General features: G+C 43.2%; 1 protein-coding gene across 1 annotated transcript; it reads right to left on the reverse strand.

Annotated features, from left to right (window-relative positions):
- Positions 1–353: 353 nt before the first annotated feature.
- On the reverse strand, positions 354–20,339 carry LOC139640311 (sprouty-related, EVH1 domain-containing protein 2-like; the record flags this gene model as incomplete). Its single annotated transcript, XM_071514496.1, has 5 exons — positions 354–1,699; positions 3,145–3,300; positions 14,604–14,668; positions 16,640–16,808; positions 20,165–20,339. Coding segments are annotated over 5 exons (1,246 nt in total), but the record flags the coding sequence as incomplete, so codon positions are not given.
- Between the last annotated feature and the right edge of the window lie 1,893 nt (positions 20,340–22,232).

Raw genomic sequence — 22,232 nt, forward strand, 5'->3', positions numbered from 1 at the left:
CTGCTGAACACCAGGGAGCACCGAGCCAAACCTCCATCCTAACAAGACGATTAATCTTGTGTTGAGCGTTAAAATTACATTTTCCTTCAAACAAATGAAAAAGTTCGCCAATGGAGTGAGAAAAGTTTGGTTGTTTTTAACTGAATCATGGGGAAAAATTGTATCATTCTCAAAAGGATGTTTTTGATTGAGTTATTTTGAATGTTTCAAATATTTTTTTTTTTTGTAAAATGACTCAGTTTGTCAGGCTGCATATTTTTTTTATTTTAAACGTAAAATAAACATGTTTTTGAGAGTGCAGATTTACTTTTTTTGATACATTTTCTTACCCAGAATATGGACTTTTTCTCAGTCGTGTGAAAATATTTTGAAATAGTATCAAATATTAAGATTGTGCCACTTGCGAGAAAACCTTTGAAACAAGCCGATTTACAAGTTAAGATACAAGTTAAATGATCAAACCCCATTGGAAGAGTTTTTTCATGTATTGGAATGAAAGTCAGCTTGTAAGACTCAACACTGAAGTGTCTTGTTAAGATGAAAGTGTGCAGTGTGCCGGTCAGCTGGTCGCTCCCCGAGAAACACAACAACGCTCATCCTGACCTCACACAACGCTAAGAAAAATGACATATTCAAGCCTTTAAAACACATGAGTGTAAAAATATAAAGTACCTGTTTATATATATTTATATATATTTATATATTTATATAGAAATTAATATTCATTGTCCAGTCTTTGTGAGAAGCCGCAGGGTTTCCCTATGACACAAAAAACATTAAATAAAACAAAACAAAACAAAAAAAACGTTCCATCTGTCGAGACAAAGTTCCAAACCTGACGAGTATTTTCTCCCATCTGGAATTCGGAGACACAACAAACGACAACGATGACAAAAAAAAAAAAAAAAAACAACCCAAAAAAATCATAGCGGGCCACCCTTTCCACCCGGCTCCTCCCGTGAGTCTCTGCGCGGGGGGCGGGGGGGGGGGGGCGGGGGGGCGGGGCCTCGGCGGGACCTCAGCCCACGGCTTTGTGTTTGCCCCCGCAGCAGTGGCAGGCGACCCCGCAGCGGTAGCAGGCCCTGAGCGGGGCGTAGCAGCACATGCACGGGGCGAGCAGCGACAGGCCCACCAGAGCCGTCCAGCGGAGGCAGAAGCGCTCGTCCCCGGTGTCGCAGGAGCAGGGGTCCGAGTAATCCCCCTCCGGGTCCGACATGCAGTGGTACAGCAGGCTGTCCGCGCACCACATGAAGCTGACCCGCCGGATGCAGGTCCGCACGGGGTCCGGGGCCTCCTGGCACCGCCCCCGCCCGTTCTCCTCGTGGTTGAAGATGTCCTGACAGTAGACGCAGCGCGAACGCTCTCCGTCCTCCTTCCTCCTCTTGCCTTTGTGCTGCAGGGCGCGGGGCTGGGCCGTCACCGCCGCCCGCGGGCCGCCGCCCCGCTCCGGACGGCCGGGTTTGGCGTCGCGGCCCGGCGGGTACGGGTAGGCGTAGTCGTGCTTGGGCGGCTCGCTCTTGGCGAAGTGCACGTAGGCGTCGGGGTCGTCGGGCCGGATGAGCTTGTCGCGCGTGGCGTTGGCGTTGGCGTGGCGGTAATCCTCGTAGCCCGTCAGCCAGGTCCGCTCCCGGGGGTTGATGCGAACGATCTCCTCCTCCTCCACCTGGAAGCTCACGTGGCGAGGGAACATGGGCACCGCCTGCAGGAGGAACGTCACAACACTGTTTAACAAGTCAAGTCAAGTCACTTTAACAAGTCAACAAGTCTCAGGGTCTTCCAGGGGAAACTGTGAGGTGGAGAGACAACATGAAGACAAACATCTTCTGCTCAACATCTTAACAATAACTATCCAGTCAAAGCACTGAAGAGCACAGTGTGTGTGACCAGTTCACATTATCAGAGGTGGAAAGTAACTAAGTACATTTACTCGAATACTGTACTTAAGTACAATTTTGAGGTACTTGTATTTTACTTGAGTATTACCATTTTATGCTACTTTATACTTCTCCTCCACTACATTTCAGAGGGAAATATTGAACTTTACTCCACTACCTTTATTTGATAACTTAAGTTACTAGTTAACTTTGCAGATTCAGATTATTAATACAAAATATAATCAACTAATAAATTGTGATGTATTATTATAGATTACTGTAAGCTACCCAGCAGTATATAAAGTAGTGGAAATCAGCCCCACCTTTTCCAGCTGCAACATTAAAGTGATGCTTACACATTAATGCATCAATAATTATAATTCAATAATATAATACATACTGTATTATTCTGAAATGGGCCATTCTGCATAATGAGTACTTTTTGATGCTAATACTTTTGTACTTTTACGTAAGTAACATTTTGAATGCAGAGTATTTTTATACTGTGGTATTTCTACTTTTACTTAAAGTAAAAGATCTGAGTACTTCTTCCACCACTGCAAATTATGAGCAGACTTTTCAACTTTCATTCATTTAAAAACAAGCCAACAGTAAACATGTCTTCCCCCCCATCTGGACCAATCAGTAACAAATATGTCTCCTTGTTTTGAGCTGTAACTGTAGTTTCCTCTTGGGCCAATCAGTGTCAGTCTGAATGCTGAACTCAGCGGTGAGATGCATCATTCCCACAAGTTTCAGCAAAATCCAACAAGTGAACAAATGTTGAAGCTCCAGCCTTAGGCCAATCAGTACGATTAAAAAAAAAAAGGAAAGCCAGAATGAGGGGTGTCCTGGCGGCTCAGTGGTGCGTACCATGTAACTGTGGGTTCGAATCCGACCCAGGACCTTTGTGGCATGTCATCCCTCCCTCTCTCTCCTCATCTTTCCTGTCTCTCTCTACATTGAACTGTCTAATAAAGCGATCTAATCTAATGGAGCAATGAGATGCATCATTCCCTTAAGTCGTGTGAAAATCTTATCAGATATTATGTGTGACGGACGAAAAATTAAACACTGTAGCGCCCCCCTTAGTCGAATCAGTGTCATTTTGAAAATACAAGAATTGAGCCATGTCACGCATCGTTCCCCAAAGTTTTGTGAAAATGTGATCAGTAGTGTCTGAGATGTTGTGTGTGACGGACAGCTACAGATCCAGTCATGTATACTGGTCAGATGAATCTACGTTTCCACCCTGACCGTCCCCCCCCACCTGGTCCAGGAAGTAGTGGTCAGAGGGCCGGTGCTGGTCGTAGAAATGTCCCAGGATGCAGTGGTGCCGGCGGGGCTCGCAGAAGCCGGGCGGGGCCAGCGTCTGCATGGGCGGCTCCTTCTTCTGGGAGGAGTTGGAGGAGCTGTCGGTGGCGGTCTGAGGAGGAGAGAGGAGGAGGAGGAGGAGGAGGAGGAGGAGGCGTGAACACAGAAACATGGAGGAAGGTTTCAGACAGCAGGGAGGGACGGATCAGGGAGGCAGTAAGGAGGATGGAATCACAGGGAAATTCAAATAAATGAAAAACTGGAGTGGAATTAGTAACTATGGCTGCAGTGTCAGGTCGCCATTGTAAATAAGAATTTGTTCTTAATGACTTGCCTGGTTAAATAAAGGTTAAATAAAAAAAAGAAAAATGCAGTGAAGACCATCTGAGTCACATCCGCTTTTGCTGCCTGCCAGTCGACAGTCTGGGAACAAAAGCCCCTTATGACAGTGGTTCTCACCGTGGGCTCTGGGGACCACCAAGGGTCCTTGAGGGCATTCCAGGGGGTCCCCAGCAAATTGATGAATTGTTAAACTTCATTATTTTGTCATTTTAGAATGACTGTTTTGATCATAGTTTCTCTGTTATCTCTCCACCTACAGTACAGATAGTCATGGAATTCTATACAAAATCATATCTGACAATAAAAAATATTCTCAGATTTGGGTCCGAGAGACAAAATCTCATCAAATGGGGGTCCGTGGCCCTAATGTGGACTAAATTAGGGGTCCTTGATGTGAAAAAGGTTGAGAACCACTGCCTTATGAGGTTGACTCTCAATTAAGAAAACCAAATTTGAAATTATAGTTAAAAGTTAAATTCATAACACACAATAACATTCAATTTCTATCCATTTGCAATCAATTTAAAACTGCACCTTACAAATTCAATTTGTAACCCTTAAATTCATTCTTTCAACAAACATGGTACATGGAACATGAAAAATTCAAATTTATGCAATTCAAATCCGATCTCTGCTGGTATTGATCTGTTTCCATAGAGACTGTGGTGGTACTGGGCAGCTCCCAGTAAGCCAACGGCAGAAGACTGTGTGGTTTCACTGGGAGAGACCGTGTGGAAGAGTCTGAATGTGAAGCAGGGCGTCGCTGCTGGAAAACTTCTCTGGATAAATAAAGGTTTAAAAAAAAGAGAGAAACTGAGAAAAAATGAAGAAAATGTTCCTATTGGAGGATCCCAGTTCCATCAGAACCCACCTGAGCCTCACTGAGGAAACTGTGTTACGGCTCACATTCAAAATCCACCGACTCCTGCATGCAATTAGTCAAGAGCGGGGGGAGCGAATGCCTTCAAGAACAAACGAGTGGTGAAAGGCCTGTGAAGTCTCTCTCTCTCTTTTTATTGAGGCTGAGGCTAAATGAGTTCCAGGCCGGCCTCGCGGCTCGCGGCCCCGCGCTGCGCTGCGTCATCCTCGGGTTCGACACGGGCCGCCGCTTTCATGTGTGAGCAAACTCCTCTCCCACAATGCACCAGGAGACCGAGCGATGACGTCATGCAAACTGGAGGAAGAGCCGCGGCTTCACTGAAACCACCAGGCTTCAACGTTTCTGCTTTAAAACCTGGAGCTGCAGATTAATGACCTGCTGTCTCATTTGTCTGAATATTTCTTCACCATACGAGATGCAGACAAACAGAAAAATGTTCTCTTTGCTGATGACTTTATTCTGGATGTATTCTCACCAGCAATGTTATTATAGTTTTGCGTTTTTCATTAGTATTCATTAGTATATTTTTATTTTCGTTTTGACTTTTTGTTTTCATTTTCAGTTTAGTTTTAATTAGTTTTTAACGCGGGTTTGCTAGTTTAGTTTTTATTTTTTGAAATGCTCAGTTTTAGTTTAGTTTTTATTAGTTTCAGCGTTAGTTTTAGTCTTTTTTTGTAATATGGGGTACTTGTCAGGGGCGAGATTCAAAAATTCTAAATACGTATGAAAATAAATTGACAAAGTCGAAAACTAAAGACATTTTCTCTATAATTTTATTTTATTTTTACACAATACAGTTTCAGTTAGTTATCGTTTTTTTGTAAAGCCTCGTTTTTATTTTTATTTCAGTTAACGAAAATGTTTTTTCACACCTAGTTTTTGTTAACGATGATAACCTTGCTCACTACATTTCTGTGAATTTCTAAATCTGTTTAGCCTTTTTTTGTCTTTAGGGCTTCTGAGCAGCTATATAGTCTCATGACCTAACTTTATGATAAGATACACTTTTTACTGAGTTTGTACTGAACAAGAGGACATCAGCATGAAGGGAGTAACAGCAGGTTTTAAGAGTTCAACAAGTGCCAAACAAGTTCAGTGTATAACAAAAATCTCACAAAGCATCACAACTTGATAGGACAGCCTGATTATACAGGAGGGCTTGAGCAGCTGGCCAAATACAAAAGCAGCAATTGGACAAGATTTTGGTAAGAAATAAGAAAGAAGAATACTATTTCAAAACCTGAAATTCATCATTCCATAGATAGTCTCTCAAAGTGTGATCATAAAATGCCTGATAACCTTATAAAAAGTAAATTTTCTTAATTTTTGTTCTATCAAACATTCTGTAAGAGGTGTCACTCTTTTCAAATGGCAGATATCAAAACTCTTCCTGTCCTTTTGGAGTCTGTCTGATCTGTCTGATTAGAAACCCAGACGCTGGTCAGGTCTTGACTCCTCAGCCGGGCCCCGGGGCCTCGGGGCCTCGGGGGGGAAAACAGGAGCAGCAACACAAACTGTCCGACAGCAGCAGGAGGAGGAGGAAGAGGAGGAGGAGGAGGAGGAGGAGGAGGAGGAGGAATGCAGAAAGGCAGAAATCACTGGAGTTCATCCAGATGAGCTGCTGCTTCAAACACACACTGGATCTGATCCGCATGGTTTGGAGATCGTCATCATCTGCTGGTCTGGATGGTGAAGGCCTACAGATTAGGACTGAAGTTGCATCTGGTGTGTGTGTGTGTGTGTGTGTGTGTGTGTGTGTGTGTGTGTGTGTTCCCGATTTGTGTATGATTAAAGAAAAATGAAAGAAAAATCCACCTGAAAACACTTTTAACAGCTTAAAGAAAAAACAGCTATTGGCGATGCACCTTGACTTTCTGAGTCCAATTTGTATTTTGCCTGTGGAAAAGATGGTTTGCACTCAGAAAGAAGTAGGTTTCCTTTTATGTTCTCATTATGGCATTTAATTTTTTTTATATATATATATATCAGTACTGTACAAAAGTCTTAGGCACCCTAGATTTTTTTATATAAATTTCTTAGAAGTCTTAGATGTTTATTTGTTTGTATCTGCATTAGTGTGTCAGTAGACTGCTGTTTATTGTACATTTTTGATATTCAGGAACTTTTCATTTCATTAGTTTTGAAAGCATCTTCGCTTTATGGATATCTTTGACATTATGCCTAAGACTTTTGCACAGTACTGTACGTATAAATGCAGAAGAAACATCCTGCACAAATGTTTCAGCTGGGGACGACTGGCTAAATGTAGACGGTGTGACGTCAAACCCAAACGAGTACAAAATTTTAGAAAATACAGAACTGATATATACTGAATATGTCAGCTCATATTTAGGTCCCAAAACGATGGTCGACTACAGACGTCTTGTCAGATTTTAACTTTCAGATTCACAGGTTTTCAGTGCTGGTGCAACATCAACATGTTCACTGGGATATTTTGTGTATTTTGTGTATTTTGTGTTTGTGTGTATGTGTGTGTGTGTATATGTCCATCTGTGAATCATTGTGTGTGTGTGTGGGTGTGTGTTGCTGTGCTGTAAGTTTCGGGAAGTGGGTGGGGGATGGATGGGGGGGGACGGGGGTGTATTTGTGTATTTGCGGCTGAGCTAATTATCAATGTCGCCTCCAGACAGAGGAATGGCACTTGTGGCAGCTGCTGATTCTAAAACTACCCTCGGCTCCCAGCTCACTGTGACCCCATTACCCAGAAGGCACTGGGAGACACCGGCTGCACTCCCAAGTAAGGTCCAGAGCGTTTACTGTAAACCAGGAGGAGGAGGCGTGTCCAGACCCAACACACACCAATGGAAATCTAATAAGAGCAAATTAGTGTCTGTTAATCACCTGTATTTCTTTTAAAGGTGCTGTGTGTCGCATTTTAAAAAATCAATATATCATTGTCTAATTAATTGCAATATCTTGATATAATTTCTGTTAACAGATGAGTCCATGTTGGAGACGATTGGTCTCCTCTATCTCAGTTCTCGTGTTTCTCCACATTAAGACTACATTTCCCATCAGCCCCGTTGCTTCCTGGGGCAGCAGACCAAGCTGACTCTCATGTTAATATACTGTATTATTTCTGATTGGCCGAGCTGACTGCTGTGTGTTGTTTCTCATCTCATTAGTGGAGCTGAATATTCGTGTTGCATGACTTCTGACTACCAGCTCTTGACTCACCTACCCAGAATGCCGTTGGTGTGGCAGCAGCAGTAAAGCGGCTGCTGGAACACGGAAACAGTGACGAGAAGTGACTTCAGGCTGCATCTATTTCTCGAAAAACCCCCTAAATCACACCCACCGCCCCCCGTTCCCGAAAAAAAGCTCCAGCGGACACATTCCACCCGTCCGCCCAAACCTCCCTGGTCGTTCGGGAGCGTCCGGAGGAGAGGAAGTGTTGCATCATGGGAGGGAGTGTCTTATTTACTCTTGACTAATATTGGTCTACATCCTCGGGGGGGAGGGAGGGAAAGGTCGCTCCTCATTGTCCTTCGAGCCTCCTGGGCGCTTCGGGGAAGAACTCCCTCCAAGAATTTTATTCCAAGGACCAATCCTTGCTCCTCCAACCCCCCCCCGCCACACACACACACACACACACACACACACACACACACACTCTGCCTGAGGGGAAACGCAGCCCGACTCCAAACTCAAAGACAGGATGGATGGGACGGATCTGCAGCCGGGCCGGTCCAGCCTGGCTCCCCTGAGCGGGACCGGCCTTCTTCCTCTAAGTGAGGCCAGCTATGTAAACAGGCAGCCGGTGACGGATTACTGACAGGCCGCGCTCTCCTCCCCAGACGGGACGTCCCGCGGAAACGAGGTGCTGCGCCGGGCGCCGCTTCCCCTCTCTTTGAAGTTGTCGGAAAAGCCCGGAAAAGCCGGACAGAAAAGGGAAGCGGGGAGCGGGACCTGGTCTTCCCATCAGACTGGATGAGGTGCAGAGGGTTTTGAAGAATATTTTTATAGCATTTCTGCTGTTTTGGACAATAGAGAGAGAGAGGAGAGAGAGACTCTGAATGTCACAGTGACATGGCATCTCCTTCACTGAGGCACTAGCAGAGTGTGATGTAACAAAGTAAAAATACTTCATTACTGTACTTAAGATTTTCAAGTATCTGTACTTTACTCAAGTTTTTCTTTCACTGAAGACTTTTTACTTTTACTCACTACATTTCAAAAGAAAAATCTGTACTTTCTACTCACTACATTTTCAAAACAGACTCGTTACTCTGAGGAAATCATCAGCTGATTTTCTAAAAAAAAAAAAATATTTTCAGCATCAGACGGCTTCCATCCCGGAAACAGCTGATCAAGAGCCAGATGTGATCGGCTGCTTGTTCAGCAAATCTGGGATTCAGAGGAACGCTCAACAGAAAACCAGTTCAGAACATTAGAAATGACTTTTTTAGAGAACGACTTTTACTTTTATACTTTAAGTAAATTTAAGTCCACGTACTTTTATACTTTGACTTGAGTAAAGGATTTGAAACGGTACTTCAACTTCTACCGGAGTATATTTTTAAATGAGTATTTGCACTTTTACTTGAGTAGGGAATTTGTGTACTTCTACCACCTCTGGAGCGCTAATTCCACAGATTGGCTCAATTTAGTTGAAACAATAGATTTGTCAACTGAAGACTATGTCAGGGATCTTCCTAAAAAAATTTCCCTCTCATATTTCTGTTGCAATTTTGCAATCTAGATTATCAGTTTAGGGTCACTGGACAAAAACTGATAGTGATATAATCCTTTTTTCTCATTTGGGAAATCTAACATCCTTGTAGGTGTGAAGAAGACAGAAATCAAGTCAGTTTGCTTTGATTCCTGATGTGAGTGACAGAGACCGAGGGTTCAAACCCCCACCTCCACTCTGCTGAAGAGTCTTTGAGCAAGACACTGAACCCCTACCAGCTCCAGACCCTGACCTCTGACCTCTGACCCTGTGGAAAGGAGGAGGAGAGGAGTAGAGAGAGATGAGGAAATGAGGTGAATGGATGGAGATAGAGATGGAGAGAAGGGAATAAAAGAGAAGATATAGAGAGAGGAGAGAATGAGGTAACAGGATAGGAAAGGAGAAGAGAGAGAAGGAGAGAGGAGAGGATGGGGGAGTAGGAGGGGGGAGAGGAGATGAGAGGAGGAGAGGAGAGGAGGGAAGAGGAGGAGAGAAGAGGAGGGGAGAGGAGAGGAGGAGAGAAGAGGACGAGAGGAGGAGGGAGAGAAAAGGAGGAGAGGAGAAGAGAGGAGGAGGGGAGTGAAAAAGGAGGAGAGAAGAGGAGAGGAGATGAGAGGAGAGGAGGGGAGAAGAGGAGAGAAGAGGAGGGGAGAGGAGAGGAGGGAAGAGGAGATGAGGAGGGAAGAGGAGGAGAGGAGGAAAGGAGAGGAGAGGAGGAAGAAGAGGAGAGGAGGGGAGGGGAGAGGAGATGAGGAGAAAAGAGGAGAGGAGGAAAGGAGAGGAGAGGAGGAGGGGAGAGAAAAGGAGGAGAGAAGAGGAGATGAGAGGAGGAAGGAGGAGAGGAGAGGAGGAAAGAAGAAAGGAGAGGAGAGGAGGGAGAGAGGAGAGGAGAGGAGAGGAGAGGAGAGGAGAGGAGAGGAGGAGAGGAGAGGAGAGGAGAGGAGGGAGGAGTCAGCCAGTCAGCGTCAGTCTGAGTCTCCTCACTGCAGATGCACCAGAATGACTCATGGACGTTTCCCCACGCCTGGGAAAACACACACACACACACACACACACACACACACACACACACACACACACACACTCACACACACACACACACACACACAGCGTAGGGAAGGTATTCTGGGGCTGCTGGTTTTGTTTCCATGCCACTATGTGATGAGACCCGGGAAGCGTTTGACGGACAGGAGGACAAGTTCAACATCAAAATCACTTCCAACATGTTGAAGCAACGGGGCTGATGGGAAATGTAGTCTTAATGTGGAGAAACACTAGAACTAACAATACTGCTGCTGTGAGACAGACTAAACCAAACATAAAACTCGCTCCTCTCTACCTTCTTCTTGTCCAGACAGATTTCCACAGTAGTTTTCCTCGTCCGTCTCTGACTCCCAGAAACCATCTGCAGCTCCGAGAGCAACGAGAGCGAATCAAAACACAGCTGGAGGAACCATCACCGTGCAACCATGGGTCACACACACACACACACACACACACACACACACACACACACACACACAGCAGATCCCCTTCTCCCCAACAGACACCAGGCAAAACCCATAGACAGCTCAACAATTGAGAGGGTGAGAGAGAGAGAGAGAGAGAGAGAGAAAGAGAGAGAGAAAGAAAGAGTGAGGGAAAGAGAGAAAGAGGGAGAGAGGGAGAGAGAGGGAGGGAGAGAGAGAGAGAGGGAGAGAGAGAGGGATAGAAAGAGGGGGGAGAGAGAGAGAAAGAAAGAGAGAGAGAGAGAGGGAGAGAGAGAGAGAATGAAAAACAGCACAAGGCTCCCTCTCTCTCTCCTCCCTCCACCACTTTCCTTCCCATGGTGTTAAATCACACACACAGTTTGCTAGGAAGCAGCTGCTAATGCTAGCTGTGCAGGGCTCTGTGTGTATGTGTGTGTGTGTGTATGTGTGTGTGTGTGTGTGTGTGTGTGTGGGGGGGGGGGGGCAACGACCTCCGCCTGCTGCTCCTCATCTCCTGTGTCGACCAAACCAAACGCCAAGCGGGAGGCGTGTGTGTGTGTGTGTGTGTGTGTGTGTGTGTGTGTGTGTCTGGTCAAACACTCCAGGATACCTGACCCCTCCCCTCCTGCACTCCCCCCCCCCCCCTTATCACACCAGGCCATCGCTGCTGAACAACAAAAGCATCATGGCCTCCTCCCAGGCCCCGCCCCTCCCTGCTCTGATTTGTTTTGGGGGAAAATCCTCACATTTCACTTCAGAGAGATTCAGAGAGGAAAAATGCAGACAAGTCTTCCATCAGCATCCATGTATATTTATGCAAATTATGACGAATCGAATTAGAAAATGAATGAATGATGGGAAATAAATGCAGGAGGGAAAACTAAGATTTGCTCAGTTTTTATCCTCGCTTGAGTCAGAGAAGTCGATAAAGAAAATATTTGATAATATCTGATGCTCTGTTCAGTCTCACTGTGATAACATGACAGTTCAAAAGTCACTCTGGACATTTTGAATTGTCGTTTGTAAAATATCTGTAAATATTTACTTTTATGAGCATCAAAGTCACACCGAAATGAGAACGACATTTTTGACTTTTTAGCTCTATTCTATCAGACCATACACCTATTTGACATTTTATGCCCCCCCTTTATTTTCTTGTATGTTCTACATCAGAATCTCATCACTTTTAACTTCCTGGAAAACAAAAAAAAATCTCTAGTGGTGACATCATCGCGTACCAGGAGGCGTAAATAAAAACTCCAACCAATAAAAACCATCTCAGCCCGCCCCTCTGCCACGTCCCCGTCCAATCAAACCGCCTTTCTCTCCCTGACTGATCTCCCATTGGTTTACACTTTTGATTGATCCCTCCCTGCGTTATGTCCCGCCCCAACATCCTGTTTTAACAGGAAATACGTCACAGTAAGGAAGTAAAGCTCTTAAAATTCATTGTGACTTTCAGATATTATTTCTCTGCCATCATCCCAGTACCAATCCATTCTTGAGATACTCTGACATGTTTTTCTGACATGACGGCGATTTAAATTCACATTTTATGTTTTGTAATATTTCAAAAGTTTGCTTAAAATTCACTGGACAGTCGGATGGAAACACAGCTGCTGATATCAAACTGAGACGCTGACCTCTGATCCATGAAAACAATATGAGATCCTACATGTAACGTAGCGTCTGCCTGTCATCTGAGCTGCTTACAGCGCTGTGAGGAGCGTACATACATTTTTAACTCAGGTGGTGAAATGTCTCCTCATGGTTTTTCCACTGAGCAGAATCTCATAAAGCCCTGGATCTTTTAGTCTTAGACCAAGCAGTAAATACATTATTACATATTTAAACAATGAATAAACAGCTGTAAATATTAGGGCTGTAACGAATGTCATTTTTTTTTTACATTCAAAGCTTCTATTGAGGTTTTCGGATGAAGCTTCGAATGTCTGCTGTCATATTTTATGACGTCATCATAAAAAAAAAAAAATCCTCGAACAAAATCCTCAATTTCAATAAAGTGATTCATTGGATTAAATATGAGTTTTTTTTTTTAATTAAATCAACTTTCTTTAATGAATATAACTCATCAGTTTCGTCAACATAAAAATATTGTAGGCTAATCCAGTAAGGGCATAAAATAATAATGAAATAATAATCGCGCCCTTAGGCTTATAGCAACATTATGCTACGACAGAAATGGCAATAAACAATGAAAATTACTTTTGCAAGCTGACTTAGACTTGAAAAATTGTGAATATATCTTTTGTTTTAACGTATTTGGTTTGTCTTAATAGTCAGGTACCCATATGTAGATTTACGGCATACGCACCCAACAAAACAAAGAGAATATGTGGAAACATCAGGAAAAGTGGAATTTCAGCCAGAAGATATTAATATATAGGAATAGCCAAAGATCCTTGACTTTGACACAAAATCAGAACGTTTCAAATTAAAGTCTGAACAGTCCGGTGACTAGAAGTTCGGTGTGACCGACACTCACTCGTGCAGAGGACGGGGGCTGTAACCTAGGTAACAATACTACGTGTATCTTTTAATTAACTGCGTATTTTTATTTTTATGTTTATTTATTTTTTATTGTGTATTTATGTCTTTGGTCTTGCTGTATTTATGTGCCCTGTGTCTTATGTGTGCTAAATGTATGCGTCCCACTGCTGCATAACCAATTGCCCCACCGGGGACAAATAAAGTTATTGAACTTGAACTTGAACTATAATATTAGTGTAGCCTAATCTTTATCTGCAACTGTGCAGACATACGGTATACATCATTGGTTTAAACAGAATGAATAGACATGCAAAAAAGCTGTGCAGTACACAGCATTTGATTGTTGATTTAAAATTCGAATGTCAACGTTATGAATGAACCTTTGAAGCTTCGAACTATTCGGTACAGCTCTAGTAAATATGCATCAGAGAGGTCCATATGTACAAGATATTGCTTTCAATTTTTTGTCATATACCCCAGAATGTAAAACGCAGTGTAGAGTCGGTACAGGCTGCCAGTCTACTTGGTGATGGTCTGGTTTGTTTACATTGTTGACATTATTGTAATGTCTCAAAATGAATGTGATAGTGACATATTGATGTTAAAATGATACATGTAGCACCTTGAAGATATGAGGGCTTTTATGACTTCAGCTTTGAAACTATGAAAAACTAGTTTCTGGGTAGGAATGGACAAATTTGTGAACGGGAAGCTAGACGAACTTGAACAGGGAAACATATGAAAGGATATTAACCTAGTTTTCATAAACATTATTTCTCAACTTTCACTTTTAAACCCTAAGTAGTTTAATTTTAGCCCAGATGTCTATAAACCATTTAGACGTCTTTTAAGTGGCTAATCAGTGTCAAGTGGCTCAGTGGGATACCGTGCTGGATCTGGTTTGGTTTGGCACATTGTGGCACAGGATTGGTACCATTTGGTTTTCCATTGCAGTTTTGAACACATGGAACCCTTTACAGAACGCACATGTGTAACCATAGCAACAACGGAACCATAGCAACCAGTGTCAACATCGACAGAAATGGCCGACCCACTGGAGTCTCTTTCCTCATATTCTAGCCTGGGATTATATCATAATATTGCATCAAAACTCATCAGCCACACAAGCCACAGCAGCAACATTTAGCCAAAGTAATATGAGACTACGGGAGCTGAGAGGGAACACAATTAAGATCTTTTTCATTGGCCCATAATGGGGCTTCTCATTGTTTTAGTGTTTTATTGTTTTTCACTGTTTTGTCTTTCTCAACTTTCTCTGACTTTCCACTTTGGTTCAGTTTCCACCAGCTGTTGATTTAAACATGGCGGCTGTAACTGACTGTGAACTCTCTGTGTTGTGAACAGAATATAATGTAAAAAGATCCAGTGCTGAGACAGCAGGCATGCAGCACGACACACTCCCTCTGTCACCAAGACAAACTCCAGCAGATCTATTGCACTCGGCCGGTCAAGGCTTTCTGTTTCTGGTTCTGAGGTGTTATGAAGGAAGAGCGTCTCACCGTGAAAACGTCGTCGTCGCCGAGCTCCGCCTCGTTCTGCAGCGTCGATGAGGAGGTGGTCGACCCTGGAGGACAGAGAGGACAGGGTCAGTACGACCGGACCAGACCGGACCAGACCGGACTGCAGTGGATTCAGCTTTGTCCCATCAGCTGGTTCTAGGCCAGCAAACTACTTTTGTTGGTGTCTACAGGCCACAGTGGCTGCTAAATCCCCAAAGTTTTTTTTTTTTTTAATTGCAAGACAAAAGACAGAACAGTGACAGGACAACACAGGAAAAACAAAACAATAAATACAGGACAGGACAATTAATAAAAGTCTAGCCAGAAAACAAGAGAGCAAAGTGACATTAGTTGTCGGGTATTGTGTTGAAGGTGGATGGGAGATAGAGTAATAATAATAATAAATAATAAATTAAAAAAACGCAAATACTATACCTTTGACACCCCCTGACAAAAATAATACTACTGCCGTTATTACTACCATCACCACCATCACCACCACTAACGATAATAATAATAAAGTCAGGGAGGGTACGAAATCCCAAAATTTAAAAAGAAAAGTTTCTTCAAACCATCAGTCAGAAAGATAGGAATGTATACACAGGTGATAGAACAGTAAATATGGCTATATAGCACATGAACATGTTATTTATTGCATGTTTCAAGTGTTCCCTTCCTCTTTCTCTTGTAGGGTTTTGCCTTCTTGGGAACTCTTTCCCTTCTCCACACGCCTCACAGCTGTAGTTATAAATCCACAGAACCTGAAGGATAGAACGGTCTTTCCCATTCAGATCAGCATTCCTGGACGGTCAGAGCGGCGGCCATCTTGCTGTGACCCGTTGGACTAGCTTCTGTATAAAGCGACTTACAGCAAGTCACTGAGCTGAGAGGTTTGACAGCAAGAACCAAAGCAGCTTCTCTGTCTCCTTGCTGCCATGGATTGCTAACATGCTAATGTTGACTAGAAGAGCTAGAGAGAGAAGTCCAGTCTGTGATAAAGCTACGTTAGCCTCGTCGCTAACGTTAGCTTTCAGTTGAGTTTTGACAGTTTGCTAACAGACTCATCTGCTCAGTTCTCAAGAAAGTGTGACAGACTTTACAGACGTCAGGTAAATTTATGGTTTCTGCGGTGTGCCCGGTGTTCACGGTGTGGAGGGTCTGTGCGGCGAGTGTGGAGCTCCGCAGGGGGTCTGCAGAGGGTCTGCACCGAGCTTCATGCTCCTCTCAAAAAATGAAACTCGCAGTCAATTCAGAGGCTATGATTGGTTAATGGTTGCTAGGTTAGTTGGTTACCAGGGAAGTAGTCTATTCGAGCAAACTGACAGCTGACAACCGGCAAAAATGGACAATCGGAGGAGATTCTGCGCTCTCCACGAACACCGCGCTGTTACCGCATTTACCATAAAATGCTGTGGCTCTGCTGGGAGAACAGTCTTGCTGTGAACACCGCGAACACCGGGCAAATTTGCCTTTAATGCCCAGACTTGCGTTGTCACCATAGCAACTAACCCTTAAAATTCCATAATCAAACTCTGAAACGCAGATTTACATTCACAAATTATGTGAAAATTACATTCCTCCACCATGAATTGGATTCTGTGGCAATAACATGAATTGGACAAGGCATTTTCAGCTAAAGGTTGGCTAACGGTTATTTAGGCAACTAAAACCACTTGGTTAGGGTTAGCAAAAGGTTTTGGTCGGTTAAATAAGAAAAACTTAAGCTAAAAATGAAAATTTGACTCACAGTAGAAATTTCCTTCGTACAAGCTGGGAACTGAACTTCGGTTTCTGGCATTTAACTCATCCACACATCCACCACCCGACCACAACACCCGGACTGTCCACTGAGCTGCTTCAATGTGACACTAAGTTACTTCGTGTTTATATTCATGTCTGCTTCACATAACCACTTTGTGCTGGGAAAACTGAATTTTAACACTTTACATGCCACCAACACATAATCAGGTTTTAACAAGTCGTGTTCGTCTCATGTATCTGTGTGAGGTCAGGCTGGTCAGTCTGGAGCTGCGTACCCTCCGTCAGATCCTCCATGGCCTTCCTCACCCCGCGGTCGAAGGCTCGGGCGTCGGCCGGACTCTGGAAGGTCAGGCCGCACTTCCTGTTGTCCACCTTCCAGTGGTGAAAGGTGGGCGTGGCCTTGGTGTAGACCAGGTCCTTCTTCAGGAAGCACTCCAGAATCACCTGAGAAAAACAGCATGACGTCACCTGACTGATAAACGTATAGTGAGAGACGGATTGGTCGACACTGGCATCAGAACTGATACTTAAAGGGGCATCAAGTAATCTGTGGCCTTCATTGACCTGTAGTGACCGGTAGGGATTGCAATAACACTGAAAGAACTGATCTCCTCCGACACAAGTCACGTTTATTTCTACCTGCATTCTTCATCACACAGCGGGAGTCAAAGGACTTTACAGAGAACCAGCCTACCTCGATCTAATCAAGACCAAAACCTCGGGTGAATTTTGAAGTCAATCCTGAAGAGCAGCAGCAGCAGTTCCTCTAACTTCCAAAAAGTCTCCAAACTGCCCAACTCCATGAAGTCAATGGACCACAACCCAACTTCTGATAAAAATGTGAAATGTAAATTTTTTACACAAGAGGTTTTGGTCTCAGTAACTAATTTTACTTCTTCTAACGTGTGTCCATATGGAGATATTCAAAATAATTGCGTCATTAACGGGATATAACGGATATCCTAGTGATTGGCAGGTTGTCTGTCCTTGTGATTGACAGGTCGCTGATTATGGGCAAATAGCAGGCGGAGCTGCGGCTCTGTATAAGACCCAAACTCTGCCCCGTTGTGGGCCCATATCAGCTGTGAAATGGTGGCCATGGCAGCCCACAAGCTGCCCAATTTTCAGCCCACAGGGGCCCCACGTGGGCCCCAGAAGGGCTTGTTTGCTGGGTAGCAGGTGAAAGTCTCTGGATATCAACCCACTGGTTCAGCCGTCACTGGTGAGTCGAACTTTCTCTGGACAGATCGCTCACTCACTGCCGCTTAAGAAAACACTTGTATTTTGCTGTTCAGTTTTCAATTCATCGCTTCCTGTATTGGGGAGGATTTCCCGCCGGTGTCCACACCTGATACCTGAAGATTATTGGGAGAATCTAATCTACAGCGTCTCAGTTAGTGTGGATCATACCTGTCAACATTGGGCTTTTAAAATAAGGGAGATTTTCCGGGACCCCCACCCGACCATAATTTTTACATTATGAAAGGGAGCACAGCGGGAGAGGGGGTGAAAATACAGGAGAAACCCGGAAAAAATGAGTTGACAGGTCTGGTGTGAATGGGACGCTCTGCTCTGCTGCACACACTTTGTGATTTGGCTAATAAAAAAAGGCTGCAGGTTCCCATAACAATCTTGTCTTGTGTAGCTGAATACTGTAATCCATATATTTCTACTGAAGCTGTTCTGCTGTTGAACTCGTGGGTTTAGTGTGTTTCAGTATCTCCCATGCTGTACTCGCTTACTGTTGTCCTGCTGCAGCGGCCGGTCTCCCCACTGGGATCATTAAAGTTTCATCTAATTTCATGTTATCTTTGGAGCCTGGAGGGAAGGGGGGAACCTCCTCCACTCCACAGGCTGACAGCAGGAGTCTGTGAAGCAGCCTGACATCCTGACTGGACGTTCTGCCTGTTTCACACACTGAAGGCTGCTGGATCTCTGACTGAGCAGAGTGGGCTTCAGTTGTTCTGCGTCGTGTCACCAGACTGTTGAGTCAAAGTAATGAATCACGACTCATCAGCAGCCAACACTGCAGCCAATACAAGGTTAGTACTCTGAATTCATACTGGCAGTTACAGTGTCACTGCATCCCTGCTTCGAAAACTACGGGTGACAGTGGGTCTGCCACTAACGATTATTTTCATTATCGATTCATCTATTGATTCGATTAATCGATTAATCATTTAGTGTATAAAATGTCAAAAATAATGACAAATGCCAAAAGTTACTAGAGCCCAAAGTAATTCTTCAAATTTCTTACTTAGTCTGACCAGCAGCCAAAATAATGATATGATATGATATGATATGAATGAATCAATTAATTTTCTGTCTATTGGCTAATCAATTCATTGACTAATCACTTGAGCACTAGGTGACAGACACAGGAGATTCTGTCTTAAGGAAATTAAAAATACATTTGTGAACGATACAAAGACAAAACTGAAGCAGCTCAGTAAAACAAGAGTAAACACTTTTACCGCCATTTAATAAATAGGAGTTGTGTATCTAAAAAAACCCCTAAAAACTAAAAACTGGAAAATCTCATCCGAGTTCACACTGAAAATCTAAAGATAAATCTAAATATAAAATCTGGATTTTGTACAGTCATCATTTTAGTTGGGTATTCGTTAGACCACTTGTTACTTAATATCTCAGTTGTGACTTTTCTAAACCCCCTTGGGATTTATTTAATCTCACCTGCACAAAATTTGTATTTATTCTCCTATTTCTTCAGCTTATCATTGTGTTTGATCACATCTAGAGCTGGGCGATATTGACAAAATCAAATATCACAGTATTTTTGACCCAATACCTCAATATCAATAATGAGACGATATTTTGGGGATGAATATTGGTGCTTTCAGAAGATATTTACACAAGAACATTTTGAAAAACAATCATCAGTAGGCTAATGTGGATATGATGGTGAAGCGGGTCAAGCCATTCACTGTTCATTTCACTCTAGAACAGTTAAATAATTTCAGAAAATGTTCTTACTGTAAAAGATAACTGTACCACAGCCTTTAAGACCAGGAAAAGACAATATTTAAGCTATATCACGATATTACAACAACCAAAATCCCAGAGGATCTCTAGCAAGGTTATTAGCGTTAACGAACACTAACGAAATAACGAAAACTAGGTGTGAAAAAACATTTTCGTTAACTGAAATAAAAATAAAAACGAGGCTTTACAAAAAAAACAATAACATTTTCAAGCATTTTCAAAAACTAAAAACTAAACTAAACTAGCAAACCCGCTTTAAAAACGAATTAAAACTAAACTGAAATTGAAAACAAAAAGTCAAAAAGAAATAAAAATAAAAACTAATGAAAAATGCAAAACTATAATAACCTTGATCTCTAGTCTGATATCACAATATCGATACTATATTGATATATAGCTCTAATCACGTCTGCTCTGTCACTGTGAAAAAAAAAAACTATGAACTTAAAGTAACAATCTGAAAAACTTTTATATAAATAAAGTGTCTGTTCTGCTCCTCTCTATCTGCTCTAACACAACAGTGATCCAACCTATATCAGTTCAAAAATCTTCTCCTCTGTCTCTTCTAAACAGCCGGTGTCTGGACGCTCTTTCCTGCCGCACAGGAAGTGATGCGTTTTACGTTTCCCGGTTTGTTTGGAATCAACAGAAGAAGAAGAAGAACTGGGTAGTTAGCATGAGCAGCGATAGCCACCACGGCTGCACAGACAGGTGAAAAGAGAAAGTCAAACTGCATCATCAACAGAAAACCCAAGCTCCGCCCACACCGTGTGATTGACAGGTTGATTGACGCCCACCTGCTTGTCTTTGAGGCGCTCCCCGTGGATCAGGAAGGCGTTGCGTCCCAGCAGCTCGGCCGACAGCACCTTGCAGACGCCCACTCTGCTCAGGCAGCCGTCCTGCGCCAGCCAGCCGCCGCTCGACTCGTCTCTGGTCATCACCACCGCTTTGACGCGCACAATGTAGCTGTCACTGCAAAAACACCACAGAAGAAGAGACGTCCGTTAGGAGAGCCGCCGAACGGACGCGGGTAACCGGGCTTCAGCCGTACGGGCTTCTGAAGGCCGAAGCTGCCGATCGCTGATATTTGTTGGTATGTTAATTGACCATTTTCATACCAAAAAAAGTCCACAAAATGCAAGGATTCAGTGTTTCCCCCATCATTATTTATTTATTTTTCTAAGATGGAGAAGCCTCTGAAACAACATGTTCTGTGGTTCTCAACGTGGGGTCCTTGAGGGGGTTCCAGGGGGTCCCCAGCAAATTGATGAATTATTAAACTTCACCATTATTTCGATTAAATCATATTTTGATCATCGTTTCACTGTTATCTCTCTACCTGCAATACAGATAGTCATGGAATTCTGTACAAATCTCTATCAAATATCTAGCAATACAAATATTCTCAGATTTGGGGCTGAGAAACAAAATCTTATCAAATGGGGGTCCGTGCCTCTAATGTGGACTAAATTAGGGTCCTTGATATGAAAAAGGTTGAGAATCACTGATGTAGACCATCATGGGACACGAAAACTCTCCACTGAAACCCAGCATAACCTTTTTGTGTCCTTTGTTTTCTGTAAAGCGCTTTTGGACAATCCTGTTTTGCTTCCTCCTGCTCTCTATGTGTAAATTTTACTCGACTATCCATCGACTGTGATTGTGTTGTAGTCCAGTGGTTCTCAGCGTGGGGGCCCGGGGCCCACCAGGGGTCTTTGAGGGGGTTCCAGGGGGTCCCCAGCAAATTGGTGAATTGTTAAACTCAAGTTACCACAATCAAAGAATGTAGAAGAATGACTGTTTTGATCATAGTTTCTCTGTTATCTCTCTACCTACAATACAGATAGTCATGGAGTTCTGGATAAAATCATATCTGACAATAAAAATATTCTCAGATTTCCAGAGGGTCCTTGATATGAAAAAGTTTGAGAATCACTGTTGTAGTCAATATAACACAATAGAAACCTAAAAAGTACTGATAAAGTATTTATTAATTAAGACTTGATCACCTCGGCCCTTCAGGTATTAAGTTCTTCTGATTTTTGCCTCATATCCCTCTGTGCTGACAGTCTGTGCCGACTGCAGCTTCCCCGACAGTTTATTTTTACGAGGACAGATATAAACATCATCATGCAGCCAACTGCCTGTCACACTGTGCCACAGACAGCAGCTAATGTCAGCCGGTGTTGGTACAGTCTGCAGGGGCATGAGGTGCGTTTCGTTTGTTGGATCAGAGGATCGAACCGGCAACCCTCAGACGACCCTCAGACCGCTGGGTGACCTCTAACCAAACTGCCAGCTGCTGCCTGATGCTTCACCTCCAATCAGAGCTACAGCTGGTGATGTCGCCTCCCTCCAACTTATATATCTTAATGCTCTGCGAACAAAATAAACAGCCGTCCTGCTCAGGGAGACACAGAAGAGCCGACAGCCTCCACTAAACCTTCCAGTGCAATATTCAACCAGTGCAACTACGTATATTCTGTATTTGATTCTGATCTCATCTTTTCTTCTACTGTTTCTATTTGTTTTTGGTTTATATACTGTTTTATATAAATATATATGTGTGTATATACATATATATATACTGTATATGTATATATATACGGAAGCTGAGAACGGCTGTGCTTGCAATTATTTTTTTTAATGCCGTTATCTCGAGATCACAAGTTAATTATCTCGTTATCTCGAGATAACGAGATAATCAACCCGTTATCACGAGAAAACAAAATGTCGTTTCCTCTTATTACTTATAATGTTTATCAGGATCAGGAGTGCCATGCCAGCATGCACAGATGGCGTCTTGACAACTGTAGCAACTGATTTAAGCTGAAAATGTCAGATCGATGAGTATCCATTACTGAT

This window comes from Centroberyx affinis, unplaced genomic scaffold, assembly GCF_046629955.1.
Source record: "Centroberyx affinis isolate AG114_WGS23_722 - 3 ecotype Tasmania unplaced genomic scaffold, CSIRO-AGI_Caff_v1 ptg009036l_1, whole genome shotgun sequence".
Taxonomy (NCBI): Eukaryota; Metazoa; Chordata; class Actinopteri; order Beryciformes; family Berycidae; genus Centroberyx; species Centroberyx affinis.